Source organism: Physeter macrocephalus, chromosome 4, assembly GCF_002837175.3.
Source record: "Physeter macrocephalus isolate SW-GA chromosome 4, ASM283717v5, whole genome shotgun sequence".
NCBI lineage: Eukaryota > Metazoa > Chordata > Mammalia > Artiodactyla > Physeteridae > Physeter > Physeter macrocephalus.
Genome location: NC_041217.1, coordinates 123,707,245 through 123,731,877, shown reverse-complemented (window position 1 = coordinate 123,731,877; position 24,633 = coordinate 123,707,245). Strand labels below are relative to the sequence as shown.

The window sequence follows — 24,633 nt, the reverse complement described above, 5'->3', positions numbered from 1 at the left end:
TGTGGCCTCTCCCGTTGCGGAGCACAGGCTCCGGACGCGCAGGCTCAGCGGCCATGGCTCACGGGCCGAGGCGCTCCGCGGCATGTGGGATCCTCCCAGACCGGGGCGCGAACCCGGTTCCCCTGCATCGGCAGGCGGACGCGCAACCGCTGCGCCACCAGGGAAGCCCCCCTCTCTTTTTTTTAAAAAAATACATTTATTTATTTATTTATTTATTTTTGGCTGTGTTGGGTCTTCGTTGCTGCGCGTGGGCTTTCTCTAGTTGCGGTGAGCAGGGGCTACTCTTTGTAGCGGTGCATGGGCTTCTAATTGCGGTGGCTTCTCTTGTTGCAGAGCACGGGTTCTAGGCACGTGGGTTTCAGTAGTTGTGGCACTCCGGCTCAGTAGTTGTGGCTCACGGGCTTAGTTGCTCCACGGCACGTAGGATCTTCCCAGACCAGGGCTCGAACCCGTGTCCCCTGGATTGGCAACTGGATTCTTAACCACTGTGCCACCAGGGAAGCCTTCCCCTCTCATTTTAAAGTGCATTTCACTAAGCATGTTTTATGCCTCATTCTCATGTTTCTAATTTGATATATTAATTTTTCCCACTAAAACTCAAACATTGGGCTTTGTAGCTAACTTCTCAGAGTTACTATAATGAAAAAGAGCAGTGAGAGGCTTTTCTGTGTGCCTCCTCACCTTCAGACTAATGCAGGACATGTTCATTTTGCAGCTCTTGGAGCAGTTCCATCTCCTGTTGACTGTTACCTCTGCAATCGAGGTCTGAAGACTCTACAAATCCGCATGGAGAAGCATTTCGAAAATGGAATGGCTGTTGCTCAGTTTTTGGAGTCAAATCCTTGGGTAGAAAAGGTTATTTATCCCGGTATGTTAATCTGCTTTCTAAGCACATATGCTTACACTAGGATTTTAAGTGTTATCCTATGCATCCTGTTTATGTAACATTTGTTTGTAAGTTAGGTACTTTCATGTATTTTTATGTTGTTCACTTATTGAGCTTTTTGTGTGTCTGTGTGTCAGGCTTTTTGGTGGGTCTGATGGTAAAGAAGATGGACATGATCTCTGGCCTAGAGTTGTCTATAGTCTAGTGGTTGCTTGGATGTTAAAAAATTAATCTTATATATTAGATGTTCCTGTCTTTAGCTTGAAGGTTTGTGTATACCTGTTCCACGATTGCAACCTTGTACTTTCCAGTAATTTGCTTGTAATCTTATCAGTTTGATATTCTGCACTAGCTCTAACTTTTATCTGATATAGATTGAGACTTGATACTTGGTACCAAAACTCCCCCGAAATTCTCTTACTTTTTTTTGGAATTTCTTCACCTCTCACAACATCTAGAAATGCTCATGTGAGTTATCAGACTTACATGTTACTCTTTGAATTTATTTTACCAGACTTTTAAATTGTGGTCGTCTTAAGTAAATCGTTCTTTTAAACCCTTTTGAGGTGTGCAGCCATGTAGTCTTGGGTGTAAAGGAGAATTAGGCTTGATCCCTGCCCTTAAGGAATTTAGATAAGGCAAGGCAGAAATACATATGAGATTAAATGCCCTAATATGTACACTAGGTATAGAGCTGTTGACCGGTGTGCATTTTGAATGGAGGAAGGGAGAAAAGTTTTGGGTTGTGCCCTGAGGAATGGGTAGCATTTGTTAAAAGGTCATGGACAAGACATTTCAGATTTTTTCCATAAGTGTTTATTAATGCCAACCATGGGCCAGGCCTTGCACTCAGAACTAGGATCCAATTATTAATAAAAGAAATAACTTTCTCCTCATGGAGTTAGTCTGGTGGATAAGACAGATATTAAGCAAAAAATTACAGAGGATATAATTAACAGAGGGAAGGGGGCAGTCAGTGGAGAGAATGTTCCAGGTTAAAGGGACAGCATATGCAAAAGTCCCGAGATGAAAAAGAGTGTGGTGCCACTGGTGTAAAGAAAGCTGGCATGGCTAGAGCAAGGAGAGACCAGAAAAGATAGGTCAAAATGAAGCTAGAGAGATAGATAGGGCCCAGAACAAGAGGTCAGATGTCAACATGGCATAAAGCTCATTATTAGGCTTATTTGCAGTTGACTTAAGTAAATGGTGATTTTGTAGTTGTTCTGAAATTACATGTTTGACTCTAAAATAAGACATTCATTATACCTTATGACTACAGGGCTGCCCTCTCATCCTCAGCATGAGCTGGCAAAGCGTCAGTGCACAGGTTGCCCAGGGATGATCACCTTTTATATCAAGGGCTCCCTTCAACATGCTGAGACTTTCCTCAAGAGCGTAAAGGTAAACTTTCAAAATAGTTTTTTAAACTGTAGACGTTAAGACCTTCTTATAGCATTATTATAGTCATTATTTCTCACTTTCACCCGACTCATATTAATGTTGTTGTACCTGGAGTTCACACCCACAAGCCTCTTTGTCATGAAATGCTTTGGATTGGAAAATCACTTGAAACAAGAGTGATGCAGTAGCAGATATATGAATCTGCTTACTTAACTTACTTAACTCTGCAGACACTGCCATCCATTTGAGAGAGACAGAATGTTCTAATCCATTGGTTTTTAAATTTAAAGTGAACCGTCTTTTCAAATGAAATATTATTTGAAACCACAGTAGTGTGTGGTCAGTGCAATGCTGAAAGGCTGTTCTGAAATCCACCTGAGGAATGGCTTTCTACTCCCTGCGCCACCCAGGTTGCATCTGCCTGGAGTGACGGAAGGGAGGCCTTTGCCTAATGTTCAGAGGCAGGAGGCTCTCAGGGGCCCTGGGAGAGAGGCCTGTGTAACTCCATACTTTGGGCTTACTTTGAGCTCATGCAGTATGTATTTAAGACTGAGTTTTAAATACTACAGATCTAAAAATAAAGGATGCTGCTGGATTAGTCAAAGTTCTATTGGTTCTAAAATTTGTCCACTTCTAAAATCAGAAATATAGTAGTGCACATTTGATTTAACACAGTTGTGAGAAGAATTTTTAACATGTTGTGAAATTCTATGACACTATAAACACTAAATACAACAACCGACTTTTTTTCCCTTCTTCCCTAGGAAGGGGTTAAATAGATGTACTAATTTATATTTAATATGTATTAAATTAAATTATATTTAATATGTATTAAGTGATACATATTAATGAGTAAGTTTGTATAACTTGATAGACATTTTATTTAAACGGTAACCACAGAGCTAGGTCTCAAATGTAATAATTCTGAGGTTTTAGAGCTCATGTTATTGTGCTGGGTCTTAGTTGCAGCTCAAGGGCTCCTTAGTTGTGCCTCATTGGCTCCTTAGTTGCGGCACGTGGGCTCCTTCCTTGCGGCTCAAGGGCTCCTTAGTTGCGCTTCGCCTGCTCCTTAGTTGCAGCACGTGGGCTCCTTATTTGCGGCTTGCCGTCTCCTTAGTTGTGGCACATGAACTCTTAGTTGTGGCATGCATGTGGGATCTAGTTCCCTGGCCAGGGGTTGAACCCAGGCCCCCTGCAATGGGAGCGTGGAGTCTTAACCACTGTGCCACCAGGGAAGTACCGATCAACTTTTAATGTTTTAAAATGAACTCTTAGTTGTGGCATGCATGTGGGATCTAGTTCCCTGACCAGGGATCAAACCTGGCCCCCTGCAATGGGAGCGTGGAGTCTTAACCACTGTGCCACCAGGGAAGTACCGATCAACTTTTAATGTTTTAAAAGTTAACACATGATATGTCTAATTGGCGCTTCCCTGGTGGCGCTGTGGTTAAGAATCTGCTGCCAATGCAGGGGACACAGGTTCGAGCCCTAGGCTGGGAAGATACCATATGCCGTGGAGCAACTAAGGCCGTGCGCCACAACTACTGAGCCTGTGCTCTAGAGCCTGAGAGCCACAACTACTGAAGCCCATGCATCTAGAGCCCTGCTCCACAACAAGAGAAGCCACCACAATGAGAAGCCTGTGCACTGCAACGAAGAGTAGCCCCTGCCCGCTGCAGCTAGAGGAAAGCCTGCGCGCAGCAACAAAGACCCAATGCAGCCAAAATAAATAAAATAAATTAATTAATTAACTTAAAAAAAGTCTAATTGGTGAAATCATTGTTATGGATTTTATTCTAATTTTTTCTCCAAGTTTTTATCCAACTTGTAGTTTATTCATAATTGCACCATTTTCCATCCCCCGTCCCAAGGCCATTTTATTAACAACATTTATTTTTAGATTTTAGTATTTTTATTTTAGTAGAAGATTTATATTAATATTTTCTTTGCCATAGTTATTTACGCTGGCTGAGAGCTTAGGAGGATATGAAAGTCTTGCTGAGCTTCCGTAAGTATTTCTGTTTTTCTCAGTATTTTAACTTTGATTTCAGCTGTAATGATTGTTCGGAAAAGGAGTAGGATAAAATCGGGGATCATTCAAGATGTTTAACAATAAGAGCAGCATGGCACTATCTAGTTGGAATGGACTCTAACTCCATAGAATGGAGACCCTAATAAAAATCTAATGGGGGCTACTAAACAGTAAGCTGCGTCCTCCCAAATTTTGCTTTTTTCCTATTTGCCTGAAGGAGATTCCAGCAGTAATCCTCTGACCTCCAAACCAGGGCTACTTGTTCTACTCCACTCTGCTCTGGAAGGGAGGTTGGAGACTTTGTACCAGAAGGGCTGATTTCAAGACTCCAGGGGAAATGGAGAATGTGTTTCTGATAAAAAACCTCCACACTCTTATTTATCAGAGGAGAGCCCTGCTAGTTACCATCAAGTCTGTTTGTTTTCTGTTCTCTGTGGGGTAAATGGCTCTGTGTCGTCTGTGACATAAACCCAAAATCGAACTGTATTCCTGACCCTTCATTAACTGACCCAACCAATTCATCTAATTTTATCAAAGCACCAGAGGATATTAGAACACAAAACAGCCTAAGATCAGGGAGTCCAACTTATATTACAGACAAGGAAACGATTCAGAAAGTTTTGCTGATGAATCAAATGTCACACAGGAATATGTTAGCAACTTCACTCTTGAGGCTTTGCGTCAGAAACTGTGAGCAGAGAGGTTAAAGCAGCCTCGATCTGGATTTGAGAACATCAATCACTTAACCTTTGTGCTTCAATCTTTTCATCCATAAAATAGTATTAATAATTAAAATAATGATTATTATTTAATGATTATCTGTCCCAGCAAGCATTCCTGAGCTACACCCTGTTTTTCTTTTTATGTTTCTATGACCATATATTATAATTATTGCAGGGATAAATCAATATCATTACCTATTAATTTTCAACTGTATTAAATGCATGGTATGTTTCTATGTTTTAATTTTCTTGAACATTTCTGAAATAACTATGTGCAGAGGAATGTCAGGGATTACTAAAATTTAGGCACATTTCCTGCCCTGGTTTAGTAGTTTATAGTTCATGCGGAGAGTCAGGCAATTTCATAATCTTTAAAAAAAAAAAAGAAGCCCAAATAATGATTCAAATAATTAAGATAAGCCATAGAGGTTTTTGTTAGTCTTTCAGGAAAATGCTTGCTAAGAAGTCTGGATTCACAAGAGGGCACACTCAGCATATGAAATTGTTTATTTTTCGTAGTAAAGCAATGTATATTACTTTAAGGCTCTCTTAAAAGTAGACCTCACTTGATTTATTTAGGGATGTGGTTTAAAGTTGCTTGGCCCTCAGGAGCTCCAGCTAGGTGCTAACCCCAGTGCCAGTGGAAGAATAAATTTAGGTTAGAGCTTGTCTGTTTTATCCCCCTCATTCTGTGTCTCCCAACAACGCTGCAACCAGTGCAGCATTGCAGTCAGTGGGGAGGAAGCTGAGCCAACATGTACTGGGTTGGTCTCCCAGCCTAACAGTGTGTGTTAACTTGGTGACCTTAGAAAACTTACTTATCCACTCTCAATTTCAGTTTTCTCGATTGTAAAATATGGGTAACAGTGTACTGAGATAAGAAAATTGACTGAGGACAGGTAACTTTTACAAGCCCAACACAGCCAATATGTGGAGGGGCTGAGATTCATACCCAAGTCTATTGGTCCCAGAAGCCTAAGTTTTATTTCTACACATTCACTCTCTTTTAAGGAAGTAAGAGCCTAAAAAGGCAGAACATTTTAAGGAGGATGTTTGCATGTAAAACTTCATTAGAGTGATAAAAGAAGCTATTCATTTACTTTGGACACAACTCAGACTTTCTTTGCATGGGCCCGAAGTGGGTAGGAGGAAGTGATTCCTTCTGCTGGTGGTGGAAGGGGATGGTTGAGTGTTGGGGGCAGTGTACATCTAAGCGCGCCCTACAACTATAGGCCTCTCCTCCGTGATGCCTCAGCCCACAGAGATTCTCCCTCCTCTGAACTCCGGCAATTCTTATTGTCCATACTTGTTTGGCATTTGCTGTAGACTGTTCTGGTTTGTGAATCGTCATAGTCTTTAGCTCCTGCTTTGTTACCTAGAGTAAAGAAAATATCTCATTCTTCTTGGTTTCCCAGTTCTTACTATAGAGCCTGAACCATAGTAGGTGCTCTACCCTTACACATGCTGACTATGACGATGAGTTGCTACATGGTCTTGAACATCCTCTGAGGCCTCTGTGTCATGAGTTATGTGCTGGAATTAATTCCTAATGCTTAGTGATTGCTACCAGTGATCGTAGGTTGTCTTTCCCTGATCTGCCTCAGAAGGTCCAGTTCTGGGTTGGTCCTTTGATCCACAAGGAATTAATTCTGACCAGTTCTTGACCCAAGAGGCCTCTTATAAGTGCAGCTGGTTGGTCATGGGGTGTATGACTTCTGGCCAAGGCCTCATTCAGGTTGGTGTTAAAATCCACACACTGGAGGCTATGTCTTCCCCTCCTGCATGGGGGTGCTTGACTGGCACCTTCAGTGTCCGATTGAGTATACCTTACTGATGGTATGAAAACAATTAAAGATCTTTGTGTTCATTTAAAATCATGACTAGAAATGATAATTTTCACAATTCCTTAGTTTTTTGCCTGTGAAACATTGTAGGCGTATGAAGCATTTGATATTTAGAGTAGAAAAATTTTGAAAATAGTTACAATTTATGAGATAGAAACACGCATCCCCTGCTACAATATAGTGATCAAAATTTTGCTTGTTCTTTCTTTCAGGGCAATCATGACCCATGCTTCAGTGCCTAAGAGCGACAGAGAAGTCCTTGGAATTAGTGACACACTGATTCGACTCTCTGTGGGCTTAGAGGATAAACAAGACCTACTGGATGATCTAGATCAAGCTTTGAAGGCAGCAGTAAGTTTTATTTTACTCTGTGTGTGTGTGTGTGTGTGTGTGTGTGTGTGTGTGTGCGTGCGTGTGTGTGTACGCGTGCGCACTTAATCTTGGGGGCAGCGGGTCACTATGTTTATAGAGTGGCCTTACTATGTTGATAGAGTGGTCTGTAAACGTTTTCTCTTTTCTTATTACAATATACAGGGTGTATAAATGTATAGGGAACTCGGTCGAAATGCAGATTTAAAAGAATGTAGTCTTCACAAAAGAATTCTTGGAGGAGGTGAAGTCTTTGCCTGAAGGTTTTATAACATATTTTTCTTGTGCACCGTTAATACAGCACCCTCCAAATGCAAGTCACAACTAGCATTCCAGAACTGCTATTAGAGGTTGCTTCCTGTGAAGATCAAAACTTCTGAATAATTGAATGGACCATTAATGAGCCTTTGCAGAATTTTCAAGTGAAAATTTTAAGGCACCTTATTACCTTTCACAACTGTAATCTTCCTGGGATCATTCCTGTTAAAAAGTTTCCTCTTTCCGGTATTGTAATTGACAAGTCAATTGTTAAGATCTTTTTTTAAATTTGGATATACATTTGCCTCTGAAGGAGGTGAGATTTGTGCTGCTATTGGGGATTGTGTTCTTTTTTTCAAGCTTAAGATTTATATTGATCATGTTTACAATATAATGATATTTCATTTTTGATGTTTTCTGAGGAATTTAAATTATTAAATGAATGTTCTTAAATCAAGGGTGATTTTGTATATTGTTGAAAATAGCACTCAAAGCAATGGTTTACACTTAATTACCATAAGCCAAAAATCAAATATCTGAAAAGTCTGTGAAATTCTACTGATTTAAGGTTGTACTTATTATTTTTTAAAAAAATAAATCTAATTATCAAATGTATCCCATTGTGATATTTCTGTATTATGTGGCATTAAATTGTATTCCTGGGCCCTTTTCATTCCCAACTCTTAGAGGTCTCAGCCACTTAATTTTTAGAAATTCAACTGTGTAATTATCATGCTCAAATCTTAGTGTTTGCAGATTAGTTATAAAATCTGTACAGGGCAGGTCAAAAGCCACTTTTATAGAGAAATATTACTTCTTATATTTTTATCTGAAACTAAATTTGTTGAGGCTAAAGGAAGAAATACTTTCATAGCTAGAAGCATAATCAGCAAATTATTGTCAATACGTCGTAAGTCAAGTAATTGGATGTTTAAAATTGTTTGTACTAAAGGCTTTCAGTCACATTTGCTATCACCATTTGTTTCAGTTTAAAAAAATCCTATCATTGGGACTTCCCTGGAGGTCCAGTGGTTAAGACTCCATGCTTCCATTTCAGGGGGCACGGTTTGATCCCTGTTTGGGGAACTAAGATCCTGCATGCCCAAGGGCATGGCTGGGGCGGGGGAGCCTATCATTGAGCTCGATTAATAATAGTGCTGGGTAGGAGGAGAATACATACAAATACATATTCTTATGTATTGTGCACTTCTGAATTATGTGTATGGACCCTGGACATTCTGTCTCTGTAGGTAGCAGCATTTTGAGGCTGGTTATATCCCACTGTGGTTTCTGGAAGACTTGATTTCTTGCCATTTCAGTACCTTAAGGCTGTGGGGATAAACAAATGACCATTTGAATAAGAAAAGCAAAGGCTATTTATTCTAAGCTTACAAGGGAGTCAGCTACTGTCACTTGTTTTTTGGCAGACTCAAAGGAAGGCAGAGTATAGGAATTGCAGAAATTTTAATGCCTGTTAATGTGGATGAGAAACAAAAATTTCCGTATTTAAAACTGTTAGATGACTTTTAAATGAATAACATTAAATCACTGTCATAAATGTTAAAAAAAAAAAAAAAGCTAAGAAAAACAAAGGCAGACAGAAGAATGAAAAAGCTTTGTAGTGTAAAAAGAGAAGGCTTCAAGTATGCCCTGATTAGAGGCTGTTGGCCTAGGGAAGGGGTGGGTGGGTTGACTTGAAGTGGGGATCCTGTGGGATTGGGTAGGGGAGCATATTTGGTTTTCTAGGTTTGGTCCTCAGTCAAAAGCAGGGACAAAAATTAAGGAAGCTGTCAGTTATTAATCAAGTCCTAACCACTTGGGGCTGATTATTACAGAAGTTATTGTTTAGTTTCCTGGATTGTCACTAGAGGCAGCAATCAGATTTCCTGCACATCTGACTTATAGCAGCTGGCTTCCTGGGTTATTTATTGTAGATAAGGAGTTGGTTTTCTGGGGCGATTGCTGCAGATGGTAGGTCAAAGGTCTATTTTTATATATGGTCTATCCATTGCCTGAGCTGGTGAGCAATAAGTAACTACCATTTTATTAGTCAGAATTCTCCAGAGAAACAGAACCAATAGGGTGTGTGTGTGTGTGTGTGTGTGTGTGTGTAGTCAGAATTCTCCAGAGAAACAGAACCAATAGGGTGTGTGTGTGTGTGTGTGTGTGTGTGTGTGTGTGTGTGTGTGTGTGTGAAGAGAGAGACTGAGAGAAAGAAATTTATTTCAAGGAATTGGATCATGTGGTGGTAGGGGGCTGGTAAGTCTGAAATGTGTGGGGCAGGCTGGAGATTCACCTGAGAGTTATTGCAGTCTTGAGACCAAAATCTGCAGGGCAGGCCAGCAAACTGGAATCTCAGACAAGTTTTCTGTGTTGCTGTTTTTGAAGCAGAATTGCTTAGCCTTCAACTGATTGAGTGAGGCCTACCCACCTTATAGGGACTAGTCTCCTTTACTCAAAGGCTACTGATTTAAATGTTAATCACATCTAAAAAATATCTTCACAGCAACATCTGGACGAGTATTTATTTGACCAAACAGTTGGCATTATAGCTCAGCCAAGTTTGTGGATAAAATTAACTGTCACAACCATGTTCTAGGCAATTTCCCTTATTGCCTGAGAAGGCACTGTTTTGTTTATTAGGGTTTAAGAAGCTTATCTACACTTTTGGTTATCTGCAAGTATGTCTCCATTAACATAGTTCACACCGAGATGATGATTCAGTGTTTAAACACTGTACCTCACCCCTTCTCATTTCATAATACATCTAGCTTTGTAGAGGGTAACATAACCGGACAGCCACATACCAATCAAGTTAGATGAGGTCAGGCTTCCAGGACACTATTTTTCACTGAGTTGCTTTATAAGGCACATTAGTCAAAATTCAGTCCTACCTTGTACATTTTCTTTTAGTTTTTTAGTGAGTTCTATTATAAGTAAGGTGCATAAAGTGGTCCTTTATTTTGGAATATTGTGCCAAAGACCAGTAGCTCTGAGATGTGAGGGGTAAATAAGAAAGTAACAATGAAATCTGGAATTAAAAAAAAAAATTAAGACATCCTTTTTAACAACAGCATAGCCTTAAATGACCTGAATTCCACAGAGGAGCCAGGAAACAGTCGGGAACTACAAACTGATTTTACACAAAATAGAAATCTAACACCCTGTATTTTTGTAAATATAATATGATCACTTAATTACTTAAGTAGACCTAAAGAAAGTTTCAGGAAAAAGGAATTAAAGCTTGTAATGCACTTTAGAAAAACGCAAAAGGGAACACAAGTGCTTCATAAGAAACCTCTCTTAGGAGGCCAATATCAAAAGAAATAAGAAATATGGCAACATGATTAAACCAAAGTCATCAAGGGATAACAAAAGTCTTTTTAGTAAAAATAAGAAAACTTCTGAGTAATTATCCAAAGACAAGCGAGTATTAAAAAAAGAATTTTCATCTCCACAGCAAAAGAAACCCTGATTCCATTTGCTTCATAACACAACTACAAACTTAGAAAAAAAATTTTTTTTAATAATTTATTCATTTATTTATCTAATTTTGGCTGCATTAAGTCTTCGTTGCTGCGTGCGGGCTTTCTCTAGTTGTGGCGAGTGGGGGCTACTCTTCATTGCGGTGCGTGGGCTTCTCATCATGGTGGCTTCTCTTGTTGCAGAGCACAGGCTCTAGGCGCATGGGCTTCGGTAGTTGTGGCACATGGGCTCAGTAGTTGTGGCTCACAGGTTCAGTAGTTGTGGCTCTTGGGCTCTGGAGCGCAGGCTCAGTAGTTGTAGTGCACGGGCTTAGTTGCTCCGCAGCACATGGGATCTTCCTGGACCAGGGCTTGAACCTGTGTCCCCTGCATTGGCAGGCGGATTCTTAACCACTGTGCCACCAAGGAAGTCCCAAACTTAGAAAAAAAATTATGCAATGTAATTGCTTTGGAATAGAAATTGAAGGTTCATTGAAGAAAGGATTGCTGTATTTCTTTTTCTTAATAACCACATTTGATTAAATATTGACTTATTGCTCACAAAATCAATTTAAATTTGTTCCAGTGAGAATGGTCAGATACTGCAAATATTCCTGATCTTTTGAGTAGTATGCCTCTAACAGAACACATATAGCATAGCCCTGGGGAATTAAAGATTTCTGAGTTCATTACTAATTCTCATCATGGTGGCTTCTCTTGTTGCAGAGCACAGGCTCTAGGCGCATGGGCTTCGGTAGTTGTGGCACATGGGCTCAGTAGTTGTGGCTCACAGGTTCAGTAGTTGTGGCTCTTGGGCTCTGGAGCGCAGGCTCAGTAGTTGTAGTGCACGGGCTTAGTTGCTCCGCAGCACATGGGATCTTCCTGGACCAGGGCTTGAACCTGTGTCCCCTGCATTGGCAGGCGGATTCTTAACCACTGTGCCACCAAGGAAGTCCCAAACTTAGAAAAAAAATTATGCAATGTAATTGCTTTGGAATAGAAATTGAAGGTTCATTGAAGAAAGGATTGCTGTATTTCTTTTTCTTAATAACCACATTTGATTAAATATTGACTTATTGCTCACAAAATCAATTTAAATTTGTTCCAGTGAGAATGGTCAGATACTGCAAATATTCCTGATCTTTTGAGTAGTATGCCTCTAACAGAACACATATAGCATAGCCCTGGGGAATTAAAGATTTCTGAGTTCATTACTAATTTTACAATACTTTATATCTCAGTTTCTTCAAATAGAAAAAAGTCCAGACCTATTTTTGTTTGTTTGTTTTTGTTTTTTTCTTTCATTTATTAGCTCAGCTGTTCTCACACCTACCTGTTGAATTAGAAGGCACAAGTACAAATCCATCTTCTATAGAGAGGAAAGGAAGATTCAGAGTGGTTAGGTGACTACTCCATATCACCTGGCTAATAAAAATAACTGGCAGAACCAGGGCTAGAACTCTGGCCTTCTGACCTTTCATTTCATTGTTCCAGTGCACCATTCTTAGTCCAGCATAGAGAATTCATAAGCAGATTAGTAAACTACTCTCTTGATATTGTAAGGGTTGTTATTAGTTATTAGTGTTTAGTTGGGAAAGGGAATAGAATGTGACTCTCTAGGATGGACATGTATTTTATTCACATAACTCATTTTATTTTGAATAAAAATTTGGCAAAGTCTAGCTTTGGCCTGCTTCTCAAGGGATGGTCTCTGAAATAAATGCCCTGTAGATGTGGGTCAAGTGGGCTGGACTTTTATAGTCCTGTATTAGTCAGTCATTAGTTGTGGAGTGGGGAGTGGGAGGGGCAGGGAAGGCGGTAGGCACGGGGCAAGTGTGTGTGTGGGGGGGAGGGGCGGTGTGGGTAAGCTCCCTGGTGAAGTGGCTCCACCCAGCTGAGGCAATTCTCTAGAGAAGGGTGGATAGGAGCCCTGGCCTGGCAATGGGAGTCCAATGGGTATTACAGCACTCACTGCAAAGTAATGTCATGCCTCGTCCTTTTACATTGTTGATGCAGATAATCAATAACCAAACTATAACAGGGATAAGAAAGAGTTTTATTTGAACCAAATTGAGGACGATAGCCTGGGAGACAGCCACTTAGATAAGTCTGAGGGACTGCCCCACAGAAGCATGGTTTTCACACAGCTTTATACCTTGTCACAACAAAGAACATCAAAGAGTCAGGTTTACAAAAACAAACAAACAAACAAACAGATCAGCATGTACCGGGTGAGTCAGTATGGCCTTGACACCTGGGAAAGTGGTCTTATCAATAAGCCAGAATGACTTCCCCACACTTCGCCATGTGAAAATTTCTTCCATTAATATCTAACAACCTCCAAGTTAGTCTAAAAAATTTATTGTGGCTATAATGTGATTATTACACTATGACAAAATTATTGCCTGACTTCTTTCCTTCCTTTCTTCCTCCTTTCTTCTATACTATGTTTTCTTTTTTGGAAAAATGATTTTTTTCTAGCAAATTTAGGGAATTAGAGGGAAAAGGAAATTTTTAAAAACAGGCTTCCATTACAGAAAAGTAAAAATTAGACTTTCTGAGTTCAAAACCCAGGTCAGGTGCTTACCAGCTATTTGACTTTGTTTTGAGCAACTTATTTAAATACTCTAAGATTCAATATCTGTCCTCATCAGTAAAATGGAGATAATAGTAATGTTTGCTTCATGGAGTTCTTATGAGAATTAAGTTACATAATGTTTGTGAAGCACGCATGCAGTAGGTGCTCAGTCATTGTTAGCTGTCCCTTTGGCTCAAAAATGACCATTGTAAAATTTCTGTGGGTATGCCTTTGGGTTCTTTCTCTAAGTTATACAGACGGTGTTTTTCTTTCTTTTTTTTTTTTTTTTAAGAAGATGTTGGGGGTAGGAGTTTATTAATTAATTAATTTATTTTTGCTGTGTTGGGTCTTCGTTTCTGTGCAAGGGCTCTCTCTAGCTGTGGCAAGCGGGGGCCACTCTTCATCGCGGTGAGCGGTCCTCTCACTATCGCGGCCTCTCTTGTTGCGGAGCACAGGCTCCAGACGCGCAGGCTCAGGAGTTGTGGCTCACGGGCCTAGTTGCTCCGCGGCATGTGGGATCCTCCCAGCCCAGGGCTCAAACCCGTATCCCCTGCATTAGCAGGCAGATTCTCAACCACTGTGCCACCAAGGAAGCCCACAGACAGTGTTTTGCATATTGGAATCATGGCAGTTAAAAACTGTCCATCCAACTTCTGTTGTGGCTTAGATTTAGAAACTGCTGTTGTTACCAAGTAACAGACTGGTTATCAAGGTTGGAGGGAGGAGGGTTTTCATTTTAATCCAGGGACAATCTGCTTCATCCAACTGGTGTGAGGATTTTGTTGTTTTTGTCTTTTAAATTGAATATTGCAGAAAGAAATGCCAGAGAATCTGGCTGGTCCATATGTGATAGCTAATAATAATGGTAACAGAATATTATGAAAATATAAAGCAAGCTTAGAAATAATCACCACCAAGTGGTGACAATGATAATTGTAATGTGGTGGAAAGGTTTGAAATTGTTCTTGTTTTAAAGGAGCCAAGAAAGGAAATTCACTGTTATAAATTTTCCATGTTGGATGAATTTATAACATGGATGTTTAAAAAATATTTAATGCCAGGCATCCTCTTGTGTTTTTGATTCTCAGAAATCAAATAGCATTTGTAAAAGGCAAAATAACCAAAATTTAAAGAGCAATTTTGTTAAGCAATTGGAGTGGCTTGTTGTTGACTACCTGGCATCCATCTAACCTTCTTCAGGCACTGTATACCCTGTAGAAAGCTTCCCTGTCCCTATGATTGATTAGTGGTTTAGTGAGGAGCTCTAGCAGTGAGCACAGATTAACTAACCTAAACCAATGGACATATCTGGTCTCTTGACCACAGTGATGGTTCCAGATGAACACCCAATCTAAGCTAGACCACTTGGAATATTACTCAGCCATAAAAAGAAACAAAATTGAGTTATTTGTAGTGAGGTGGATGGACCTGGAGTCTGTCATACAGAGTGAAGTAAGTCAGAAGGAGAAAAACAAATACCGTATGCTAACACATATATATGGAATCTAAGAAAAAAAAATGTCATGAAGAGCCTAGGGGTAGGATGGGAATAAAACACAGACCTACTAGAGCATGGACTTGAGGACATGGGGAGGGGGAAGGGTAAGCTGTGACGAAGTGAGAGACCTACTAGAGCATGGACTTGAGGACATGGGGGGAACATATGTATATGTATAACTGATTCACTTTGTTGTAAAGCAGAAACTAACACACCATTGTAAAGCAATTATACTCCAATAAAGATGTTAAAAAAATATATATAGACCACTTAGAATGAATCTCAGAATCTTTATGGGAATTACCAGAAAAGATGCGTTCTCATTCCCTTGTGACTTGAGCCTGAAAGTGTGTAATGTGGAGCTGCTATACCCATTTCACCACTCCGAGGAGAACACCTATCTGAGAATGAAACCCCATGGAGAAGGTATCTCTGAGAGATGGACAGAAACCGGGCCCTGGTGATATTCTTGAAACGTGGATCCAGTTATCCCAGAGGCTAGACCTATGCTTGTACATATCAGTCACAGGAGCTAAGACATTTCTTTTCCTCCGCTCCCTCCTTCTCCCCCTCCCCTCCTCCTTCTTCTTTTCCTTCCTTCCTTCCTTTTTTTTTTTTTTTTAAGCCAGCTTTTCTTTTGTTGTCTTCTTGCTGGTACTCCTTAACTGAAAGAGTCCCATCTGATATTGAAATGAAGGCAAATTTACTTAAAATGGGTAATGGGAATCTTACCCATCTTCACATTTTTGTTTTTACATGTTGTATGTAATATTACCATATTTACAGGTTACAGGTTTGATATTGTATTATTCAGCGTTCTCCAAAGAAACCAATAGGGTACGTGTGTGTATGCGACCCAGGGAAAGCTGATGTTGCTGTTAAACTCTGAAGGCCATCTGCCTTCAGAATTATCTGGATAATTCTTTCTTTTTCGGAGGAGGTCAGTCTTTTGTTCTAGTCAGGCCTTCAACTGATTGGATGAGGCCTACCCCACCCACATCATAAAAAGCAATCTGCTTTACAAAGTACACCACTTTAAATGTTAATCTCATCCAAAACACCCTCAAAGAAACATTCAGAATAATGTTTGATCAAATATCTGGACATCATGGCCCAGCCAAGTTAACACAACATTAACCATCACAGATAACTAATAATAATAATGAGAAATAATTTTCTAGCTACTCTTATGTAGTAGGAACATGGCCAAGCTTTTTACAAGCATCATTTAAATGAATTCTCATATGATTGTTTGAGCAGGTGCTATTACTGTCTTTCTGTTTATGAGGAAATAACAGTAAAAGAAATTAAACTTTAAAGAAACTGTCTAAGGCCATACAGCTAATTGATGTTAGAGCCAGGACATGAACCTAGCTTGTATGATTCTAAAGCCCATGCTCTTAATAGTCAAGCCATACTGCCTTTCAAGGTTACCAATTTGTTTGCTGCACTTTGGTCATTTTCAGCAGAATACTCTAGCAGCATGTTGAGTAAAACAAAGTCCTTGACCTCAAAAATTTAGTGAGAGTTCAGAGAGGTAGACAGTGTGCTAAATTATGCATGGGGTGCTATGAATCCATAGGGCAAGGACACCTAATCCAGTCCTGGAGGGCCAGGGAAAACCTCCTGGAAGTAAAGACATCTAAGTCAAATCCAGAGGGCAGAGTAGGTGTTAGCCAGATGGATAGGGTTGGAAGAACATTCTACAGCATAGCTAGAATTCAGTTTTATCACTGGTCAAAATTAGGGATAGAGCTCAAAAAATCTTTAAGATCCCTTTTGTATTAGTTTTCTATTGCTATCATAACAAATTTCCACAAATTTAGCAGCTTGAACAATACAAATTCATTATTTTACAATTCTGAAGGTTGGAAGTCTGATATGGGTCTCATTGGGCTAAAATTAAAGTAGTATCAACCAGACTGTGTTCCTCTCTGGAGGATCTAGAGGAGAATTCATTTTCTTGCTCAACTGGAGAATTCAGTTCCTTGCAGTTATAACACAGATCCCTATTTTTTTGCTGGCTGTCATCTGAGGGCTATTAGCTTCTTCAAATTCCTTGGCTCATGACCCCTTTTTTCCATCTGCAAAGTCAGCGACAGTGGGTTGAGTTTCTCTCATGCTTTGAATCTCTCCTTCCATTTCCATCTCATCTCTCTGACCCAGGTGGTAGAGATTCTCTACTTTTAAGAACTCATATGATTAGATTGAGCTCACTTGATTAATCCAAGGTAATCTCCTGTCTCAAGGCCCTTGACCTTAATCATGTCTGCAAAGTTCTGTTTGCCACGTAAGGTCACATATTCATGGGTTCTGAGGATTAGGACAGGGACATCTTTGGGGGACCATTATTCTACTTACCACAACCTTCCAATTTTAATATTTTCTTATTTTGTGAGAATTAATAATAAAAGTAAGACAGAGGAAATTTGTAGATGTAGCACCTTGGTTTCTAATTTTTAAAATAGCCTACACCTGTAGGTAAAAGTTCTTCCCTGAGCAGGAGGGAGAGGTCATCATCTAGAGTAGCTCTAGATACTTCTACACACTTGGAAGGTCCTCCTCTTTATGGGAATATTCTAGAAGTCAAGAAACAGCTGGGAGAGGGATGAAGGTTCTGACTAATGGGAGAGATCAGTGTTGTATCTTCAGGTTTTTCTGGAAAGATTTATGGCCTGTTTATGTACTCCCTAGTTTGGCTTCTGGTCTTCAGGTCACTGAATCAAGTGAATTATGTTTCAGATTGGTTATCCCTCACTAAAGTTGGGGTGATGATCTACAACACTGCTTCCTTACCACTCCCAGGTCATGGCCTAGGTTGACTGGGTCTTTAGATCTTCCTCAGACCTTGGTGGATTACTCCGTACACCTCAAACCTACAATAACCAGGACCTGTACTGAGCTGGATCTAACTTGGTGACAGGAAGGAGCAGTGTGGTTTAGACAAGCATCCCCATTTTGGTGGGAGATAACTAGTCTGAAACAATAAGCTTAATTCTTTAACCTGGATGCCAGAGACCAGATTTCCTAAATTCATGGAAGAAACAGGTACATATGGAGAGGAAAAATTAGAACCTTGAGATCCAGACATCTCTCCACTGTCACATTCACCAATCTGCTGGAAAATGTATTATCTGAAATATAAAACAGGAGAATTGTGCTAATTCCAATTAGCACAAGTCCAATACAATTATTATGAACTATAATTATTTTAACTTACAAGATCACATGTTTTATAATACTGTGAAATATAATTCATATTAGAAGTCACATACTATCTCTAGAATACATCATACTTTTTTTCAAGTATAGAATAGTTTACAAGTATGGACTCTGACGCCACAGGGCCTGAATTTGAACTCTGGTTTTACTTCTCATGTGACTTTAGACAAATTACTTAAACTCCTCTTTGTTTTCTCATCTCTAAAACAGGGATAATAATGGCACCTACTTCTCTCGATTATTTTAAACAGTAACAGGTAGGGTACTTGTAAAGTGCTTAGCACAGTGTCAGACATATTAAGCACTCCCTAAATAGTAACAATCATTACTGGACTTATACTGTTGTTTTAAAAAATGGAAATAAGAACTCATTATTGAAAGAACACTATTATTGTCTGCGTGGTATTGAGAAGGAACTTGAAAGAGGTCACACAGCCAATTACAGTGGATCCAAGCCCAGAACCTATTTCCTGGCTCCATCCTAATCCACGCTCTTGTTTCTGAACCTCCACATAGCCCGTGTATGCAGTGATGTCAGGTGATATTTTTACTCCCAGTCTCAGAGAAAATCTATAGGAGAGAAGTATTTATCTTGTCTCTCCATGCCCCAAATCAGTAATAACCAAATTTGGCTACATTTTTGCTATGCTATTGCAAAAGGCACTTCAAAATCCCTCTCTCTTCTGATTTTTCACTTTTTCAAACTGGTAATGTTTTAGAGTTGCCAGAAATTGTGATAATGTGTTTTCCTCATTCTTTGTTTTCAAAAAACTTATATCAATAATCTTTGGTAAGTCTTCAAGAACGTCTGGTCTTGTGTAGGTAGTCTTAGTAGTACTAGAAATAGCAAACTACAGTTGGCTCATAGAGGGTTGAGGGCACTCCCCAACCAAAAAGCCCTCAACTTCAGACAGAGCAATCCACTGATGAGATGTGTTTCACTAAAGTCCTCAGCAAATACATACAACAAGATTTTATGGTCAGTAAGTTTGTTTCTAGATAAGTATATCCTCAGTTGCCAGGAGAGATTATTTTAGGAAACTTTTTTTTCCTTCTGCCTTCTTCCTTCTTTTAATTGTTTTCCCAGACAATTTATTTTAGGGAATAATATTTGATATATAAAAGGGGAAAAACAATCCATAAAGTATAATATTTACAAAGTCTACTAAGTTGATTAAAAAAATAATTTTGCAAAATTAATCTCCTTTGTAAAAATTCTCTCAAAATAAAAATGTCAAAGAGGATGATTTGTAACTGCAAGAAAAGATATATATGTTATATTCTCTTTACTTTTCTTTAATTCTTTTTTTTTTTTTTTTGTGGTATGCGGGGGCCTCCCTCTGTTGTGGCCTCTCCCGTTGCGGAGCACAGGCTCCGGACGCGCAGGCTCAGCGGCCATGGCTCACGGCCTCTGTTGCGGCCTCTCCCGTTGCGGGGCACAGGCTCCGGACGCGCAGGCTCAGCGGCCATGGCTCACGGGCCCAGCCGCTCCGCGGCATGTGGGATCCTCCCAGACCGGGGTGCGAACCCGGTTCCCCTGCATCGGCAGGCGGACGCGCAACCACTGCGCCACCAGGGAAGCCCACTTTTCTTTAATTCTTGATTTTGTTTCCTCAAACCCAAATTTTATCAATATTGTGGATATTTCTGTTTTATTTTCTACCCAGCATTAGTTCTACCTTCCCCAAATGACTCTTATCCTTCAAAAGTCTAGCTCAGGCTTGCTAACATGGCAGTGGCAGAATTCTAGATGAGAATGGAAACGTGCAATGTCTCTCTTGAGATCTTGGCCTTGAACTTGCATGGCATTGCTTCCACTGCATTCTATTGGCCAAAGCAAGTCACAAGTCTAGCCCTGATTCAAGGAGTGGGGAAATAGACTCCACCTCTTTATGGGAGGAGTTAAAAGTCACATTGCAAAGAGTATGGGTACTAGAAAGAGGTAAATCATTGGAAACCTTTTTGCAATTAATATATCACAGTCATGAAGGGAGTTGTCTAGAACATCCTCTGAGTCATATATATTTTCCTCTGGAATCTATCAGGTGCCATCTCTGGCCATGGTAGGTCTTCTTAGATACACTGAAGAGGAATTGTGAATAAATATTTCTTTCCGACAGAGACAGGCCTAACAGGTAAGCTCCCAAAAAGAGACTAATATAAAGTAAATATGTAATTTAAATTCTATTTATGAAAAGACACTTACTTATATTAGGGATCATCAACAATGACTCTAGTACCATCTTTCTACATTCACTCCATCAATGGAGAAAAATATTGTGAAAAAGCAACCACTAAGTGTGCATTGTCTATAAACCTAATAAATAACAAATTCATTTTGCATTACTTAAAAAGATAATACTTAAATAAATATTTAAGCTAACAAAAATAAAGACTATTTGTAATTTCTTCACCTCTACCTTCAAATGATGCCCTGGTTACATTCAGGTAGGACTCATGGCTCTCAATTTTTATTTGTTTTTCTCCTAGAAAATCTTCATCTGATATATTTCAGAGCTTATTTGTTGCGACTTTGCAGGCCCTTTCCCACTTCCAGTTCCTTTGACAGTTTCTTGCCTGGTGTTTTCAACCCATTCTCTTCTAAGGTCTAGAGAAATAATGATAGATTTGCTAATTTCTCTGCCTGATAAACTCTGATTTGTTCAACAACTCCATCTACAATGTTATGATTAATCCTGAGAAAATACTTATAGGAAAAAAGCTGGGGGAAGTGAGTGAGTTTTGTGTGAAAGGTAGTGGATAAAACAAAGGCATTTATAAAACATGAAATAGTGATTTTATGAGCTTGTGAGTTTTGGCATTGACGCTGATTTATATTGGAGGTTTTTGTTGTTGAAGATGAGCTTCTTTTCCTCAGAGGACAATTTCTTCTCTTGTTGATCTGACCCTTGGTGAAGAGATCATCTGGTGTTTATGCTATGAAAGTTGGCTGCCACTTCAACAAAAGTCACGTTATACTTTGATGATATTTTCTTTTGCTGGAGAATCAAAACTGATGTGGAAGAAAATCTATAAGACAGTTCACTAAAAAGGTATATTATTACTGCAGCTGACAAGGGGAGTGATACATGAAGGAGATAGATAAATGCTTTTAAGCCATTAAAAGAAATCATATTTCTTGTGCTTTCTTTATCCTGAAAAAATGTCATTAAACATTTCTTAAAGATATAGGAGGAGAAACCCACCTAACCTGTCTTGTATTTTTATGTAATCAGGATCACATTTATTTCCTCAGAATATACTTTGTAGTTTTGTCTCCCTTTGAGTTTTTTGTGTTTTTTTGTTTTGTTTTTTTTTGCCGCGCCACGTGGCTTGCGGGAATCCTAGTTCCCCAACCAGGTATGGAAACCAAGCCTTTGGCAGTGAAAGCACGGAGTCCTAACCACTGGACCGCCAAGGAATTCCCTCCCTTTGCTTTTGTATCCCAGAGTTTATTTGGGGTAATTGATGGTGGGAAGCTCCAAAAGACCATTTGTCCTGCGGATTTCATTAAAAAACGGTCTTAAATTTAGACTTTTTAATATTACCTCAAAATGAAACAGAAACACATACATGGGATTGAATGTTTAAAATATGCCATGTTTTTATAACCTTATATTTTTTCATTTCTTTACTTTTTAGTACATTGAGAGCCTTAAAATCGAAATGTCTCCTGAGCCGTGAGAAGCATTGCTTTTCTTTGAATCAGAATTTCTGTCCCTTGTTTTTACTACCATCTGTCAAAATCTAACCCATCCTTTACAAGCCAGCTCAAATCATCTCCCCATAAAGCCATCCCTGTTCTTTTTAGCTGGAAATAATTTCTCTCCTCTGTGAGCCCATATTTTTGACCTAGGCATCATATATCTTTATACCAGGCTGTAGGCTGCATGTGAACGAGGGCCTTGTCTCTTTCTTTTATTATGTACTTAGAAATTAAAAAAATAAATCATCTTTGAATAGAAGTCTATGATTGCTCCATTTCATGAGGCATCTTTTATTAAATTATATTATTCTCTGTCTCTGTCTCTTTTTCTCTTTGTCCTCTATCTCAGGATTAGCTGGAACTAAAATTACGGCAAAATACTTTATATGCTGTGAAGCCAACATTTCAGAGCTCAGAGTAGTTTTCAGATTAGAACATGAGATTTAAGTGTAAGTCAGTCTTTGCAGAATTGGATTAGATGTTCTATTTTCAAAGGTTTCCATTACCATAGCCTCTCTAATATCAGTCTAATTTAGTGTGAAATCTCAAGAGGTCTCTGCTTAACTAGAAAATCATTCCTCTGGTCATACTCTGGGCTACTTGCAGCGTGGTTAATGACATCCTTGCGTCAGTGGCAGAAAAACACTCCCTTGAAATCTCAAAGGTCATTAAGCAGATATGCGATTAGACTCTAGATTATATTTGACAACATCACTACCAGCTTCATTCTGGTTACGTTTCAATTTTTATTTCTCTGTCCTTACTCTTCTTTACAGGGCTCTTCTGCAGCATACAATTATGCCTCTAGGAAATCTTTGCATCACGGAATGTATTGATCCTGAGTTGGGTTCCTCAAGATAGTGATCTTAGCACATAAGCCAGCTTCCGGTTTGTATAGGTGACATTTCCTCAGGCTCTCCAAAAACCAAGAGTTTGTGTATTGGGTGAATTTCTCACTTCCAGAGTGGACAGAAATTTCCTTTTGGACAAGCAAGTTAATTTGCCTTGTATTGATAGAACCTTGGAAAATATCAGAAGTTGGAGATATCAAGTGATCCATAATGAAGGCATAAAATGGTATGTAAAGGGACCCCAAACTGGGGGATTATTTAACAGTCTGTAAAAGAAGCCGTTAGTTTACCTTGTCTCCACCCCCATGCTGGCTATCTTCACTCCTACAGGAGCCTGGAGATTAATCTCTGGAGAAAGTGAAACCAAGGTATTTACAAAAACAGGTAGTGGGTGGATTTAGCCCTAGGGTCATAGTTTGCTGATCCTAAAATGATAGCTAAGGAGCACTAGATATGTGAATAAAGCCTTTAGCATGAGACATCAAAACAAACAAACAAACAGAAAAAAGAAGGGGAAGGGGAGATGATTCAGAGAGCAGAAGAAAACAAAGAAATTAAAGTCATTATTTTTCCAGAGATAATAAAAGTATGACATCCATCAAACAAGAACAGGATACAATTAAGAGGAATAATCACGTTATGAAAGAACTTCATGAAATTAAAACTATGATAGCCAAATAAAAACAAATTCAAAAGAAGAGTCAACAGGTAAAGTTAAGAAAATCCCTAGAAAAATTAAAAGGCAAATAGATAATAGAAGGGAAAGATAAAATAAAGATAACCTTATTTCTGAAAGTCCAACATCCTACTAACATAAATGTCAGCAGGAAGAGAATAAACAGAAAGGAAAAAATTATCAATTCAATATTACTGGAAAATTACCCAGAGTTGAAACACTTGTGAGTCTACATTGAAAAAGCCAACTAAATTTCCAGCACAAAAAATGACAAACTCTTTCCAACGCATTAAAATACCAGAAAAAAAACAAAAACAACCTTCCAAAATTTTCTAGAGAGAAAAATTTAGTTACAAAGAAGAGCAACAGAAAATAGAGTAACATCAGACATCTCAATGGGAATTTAAAAGCTGAAAGACATATTTTATATATAACAGCATATTGATCAGGCAACGATATTGTCAGACATGTAAACTCCCAAACCTTTTGCTCTCAGAAAGATACTGAAAAGTATATCTTCAACGAAATAAGTGAGTAAACTAAGAAAAAAAATATTTTGGACTTAGGAAACATCACGTCCAAAACAAGAGAGGCGAAGGGAATTTTCAAGATGCCAGCAAAGGGAATTTCCAGGATAATGCATGGCCTAAAGAGCAGTCAGTCCAGATTGGAGCAGGAGGTCAGGGGACAGCTGGAATGAGTTTATTGAGAACTTATCTGGCAGGTTTGATTGAACTGAAAACTGTATTGCAAGGTATTTTGTAGAGCTGCTGGAGTGTGTTAGAGATAAAAGAAATTTTTAAAATGAGGCTATTATCAATTCCTGGAAACACAGCAGTGATGAATATTTAAATAATTATAATAATGAAAACTGTGCATTTGGGTTTATATGGTGGAGAGAGAGAAAAAAATATTATAATTATATTGGCAGAAATAGAAGGAGGAGAAGAGGGTGAGTGAAATAATTTATGGCATTAGAAAAGTTAGTAAATAACTAAATTATGATGAGTTGAGAGACATTTGTACATACCCACTTTTTAGGGTCTTGAAAATAAATATTAAAGAAACTGTTAAAACTGTAAACAGGACAAGAAGAGTGGCAGGCAAGGAGAACATGGAACTGTTT

At 39.0% G+C, this 24,633-nt stretch overlaps 1 protein-coding gene across 6 annotated transcripts in view; it reads left to right on the top strand.

Annotated features, from left to right (window-relative positions):
- Positions 1-8,125, top strand: part of CTH (cystathionine gamma-lyase) — a 23,595-nt gene extending 15,470 nt beyond the window's left edge. For 2 of the 6 annotated variants that reach the window (XM_007104399.4, XM_055084521.1), the window contains 5 exons: positions 716-868; positions 2,166-2,287; positions 4,243-4,295; positions 7,098-7,236; positions 7,556-8,125. In XM_007104399.4, the coding sequence (XP_007104461.1) occupies positions 716-868; positions 2,166-2,287; positions 4,243-4,295; positions 7,098-7,236; positions 7,556-7,582 (494 nt within the window). In that variant the 3' untranslated portion in view covers positions 7,583-8,125. Of the gene's footprint in view, positions 1-27; positions 624-715; positions 869-2,165; positions 2,288-4,242; positions 4,296-7,097 lie in introns of those variants that run through there. The other 4 variants (XM_007104400.4, XM_007104398.4, XM_055084520.1 and 1 more) reach the window with 4 other exon arrangements.
- Positions 8,126-24,633: the final 16,508 nt, after the last annotated feature.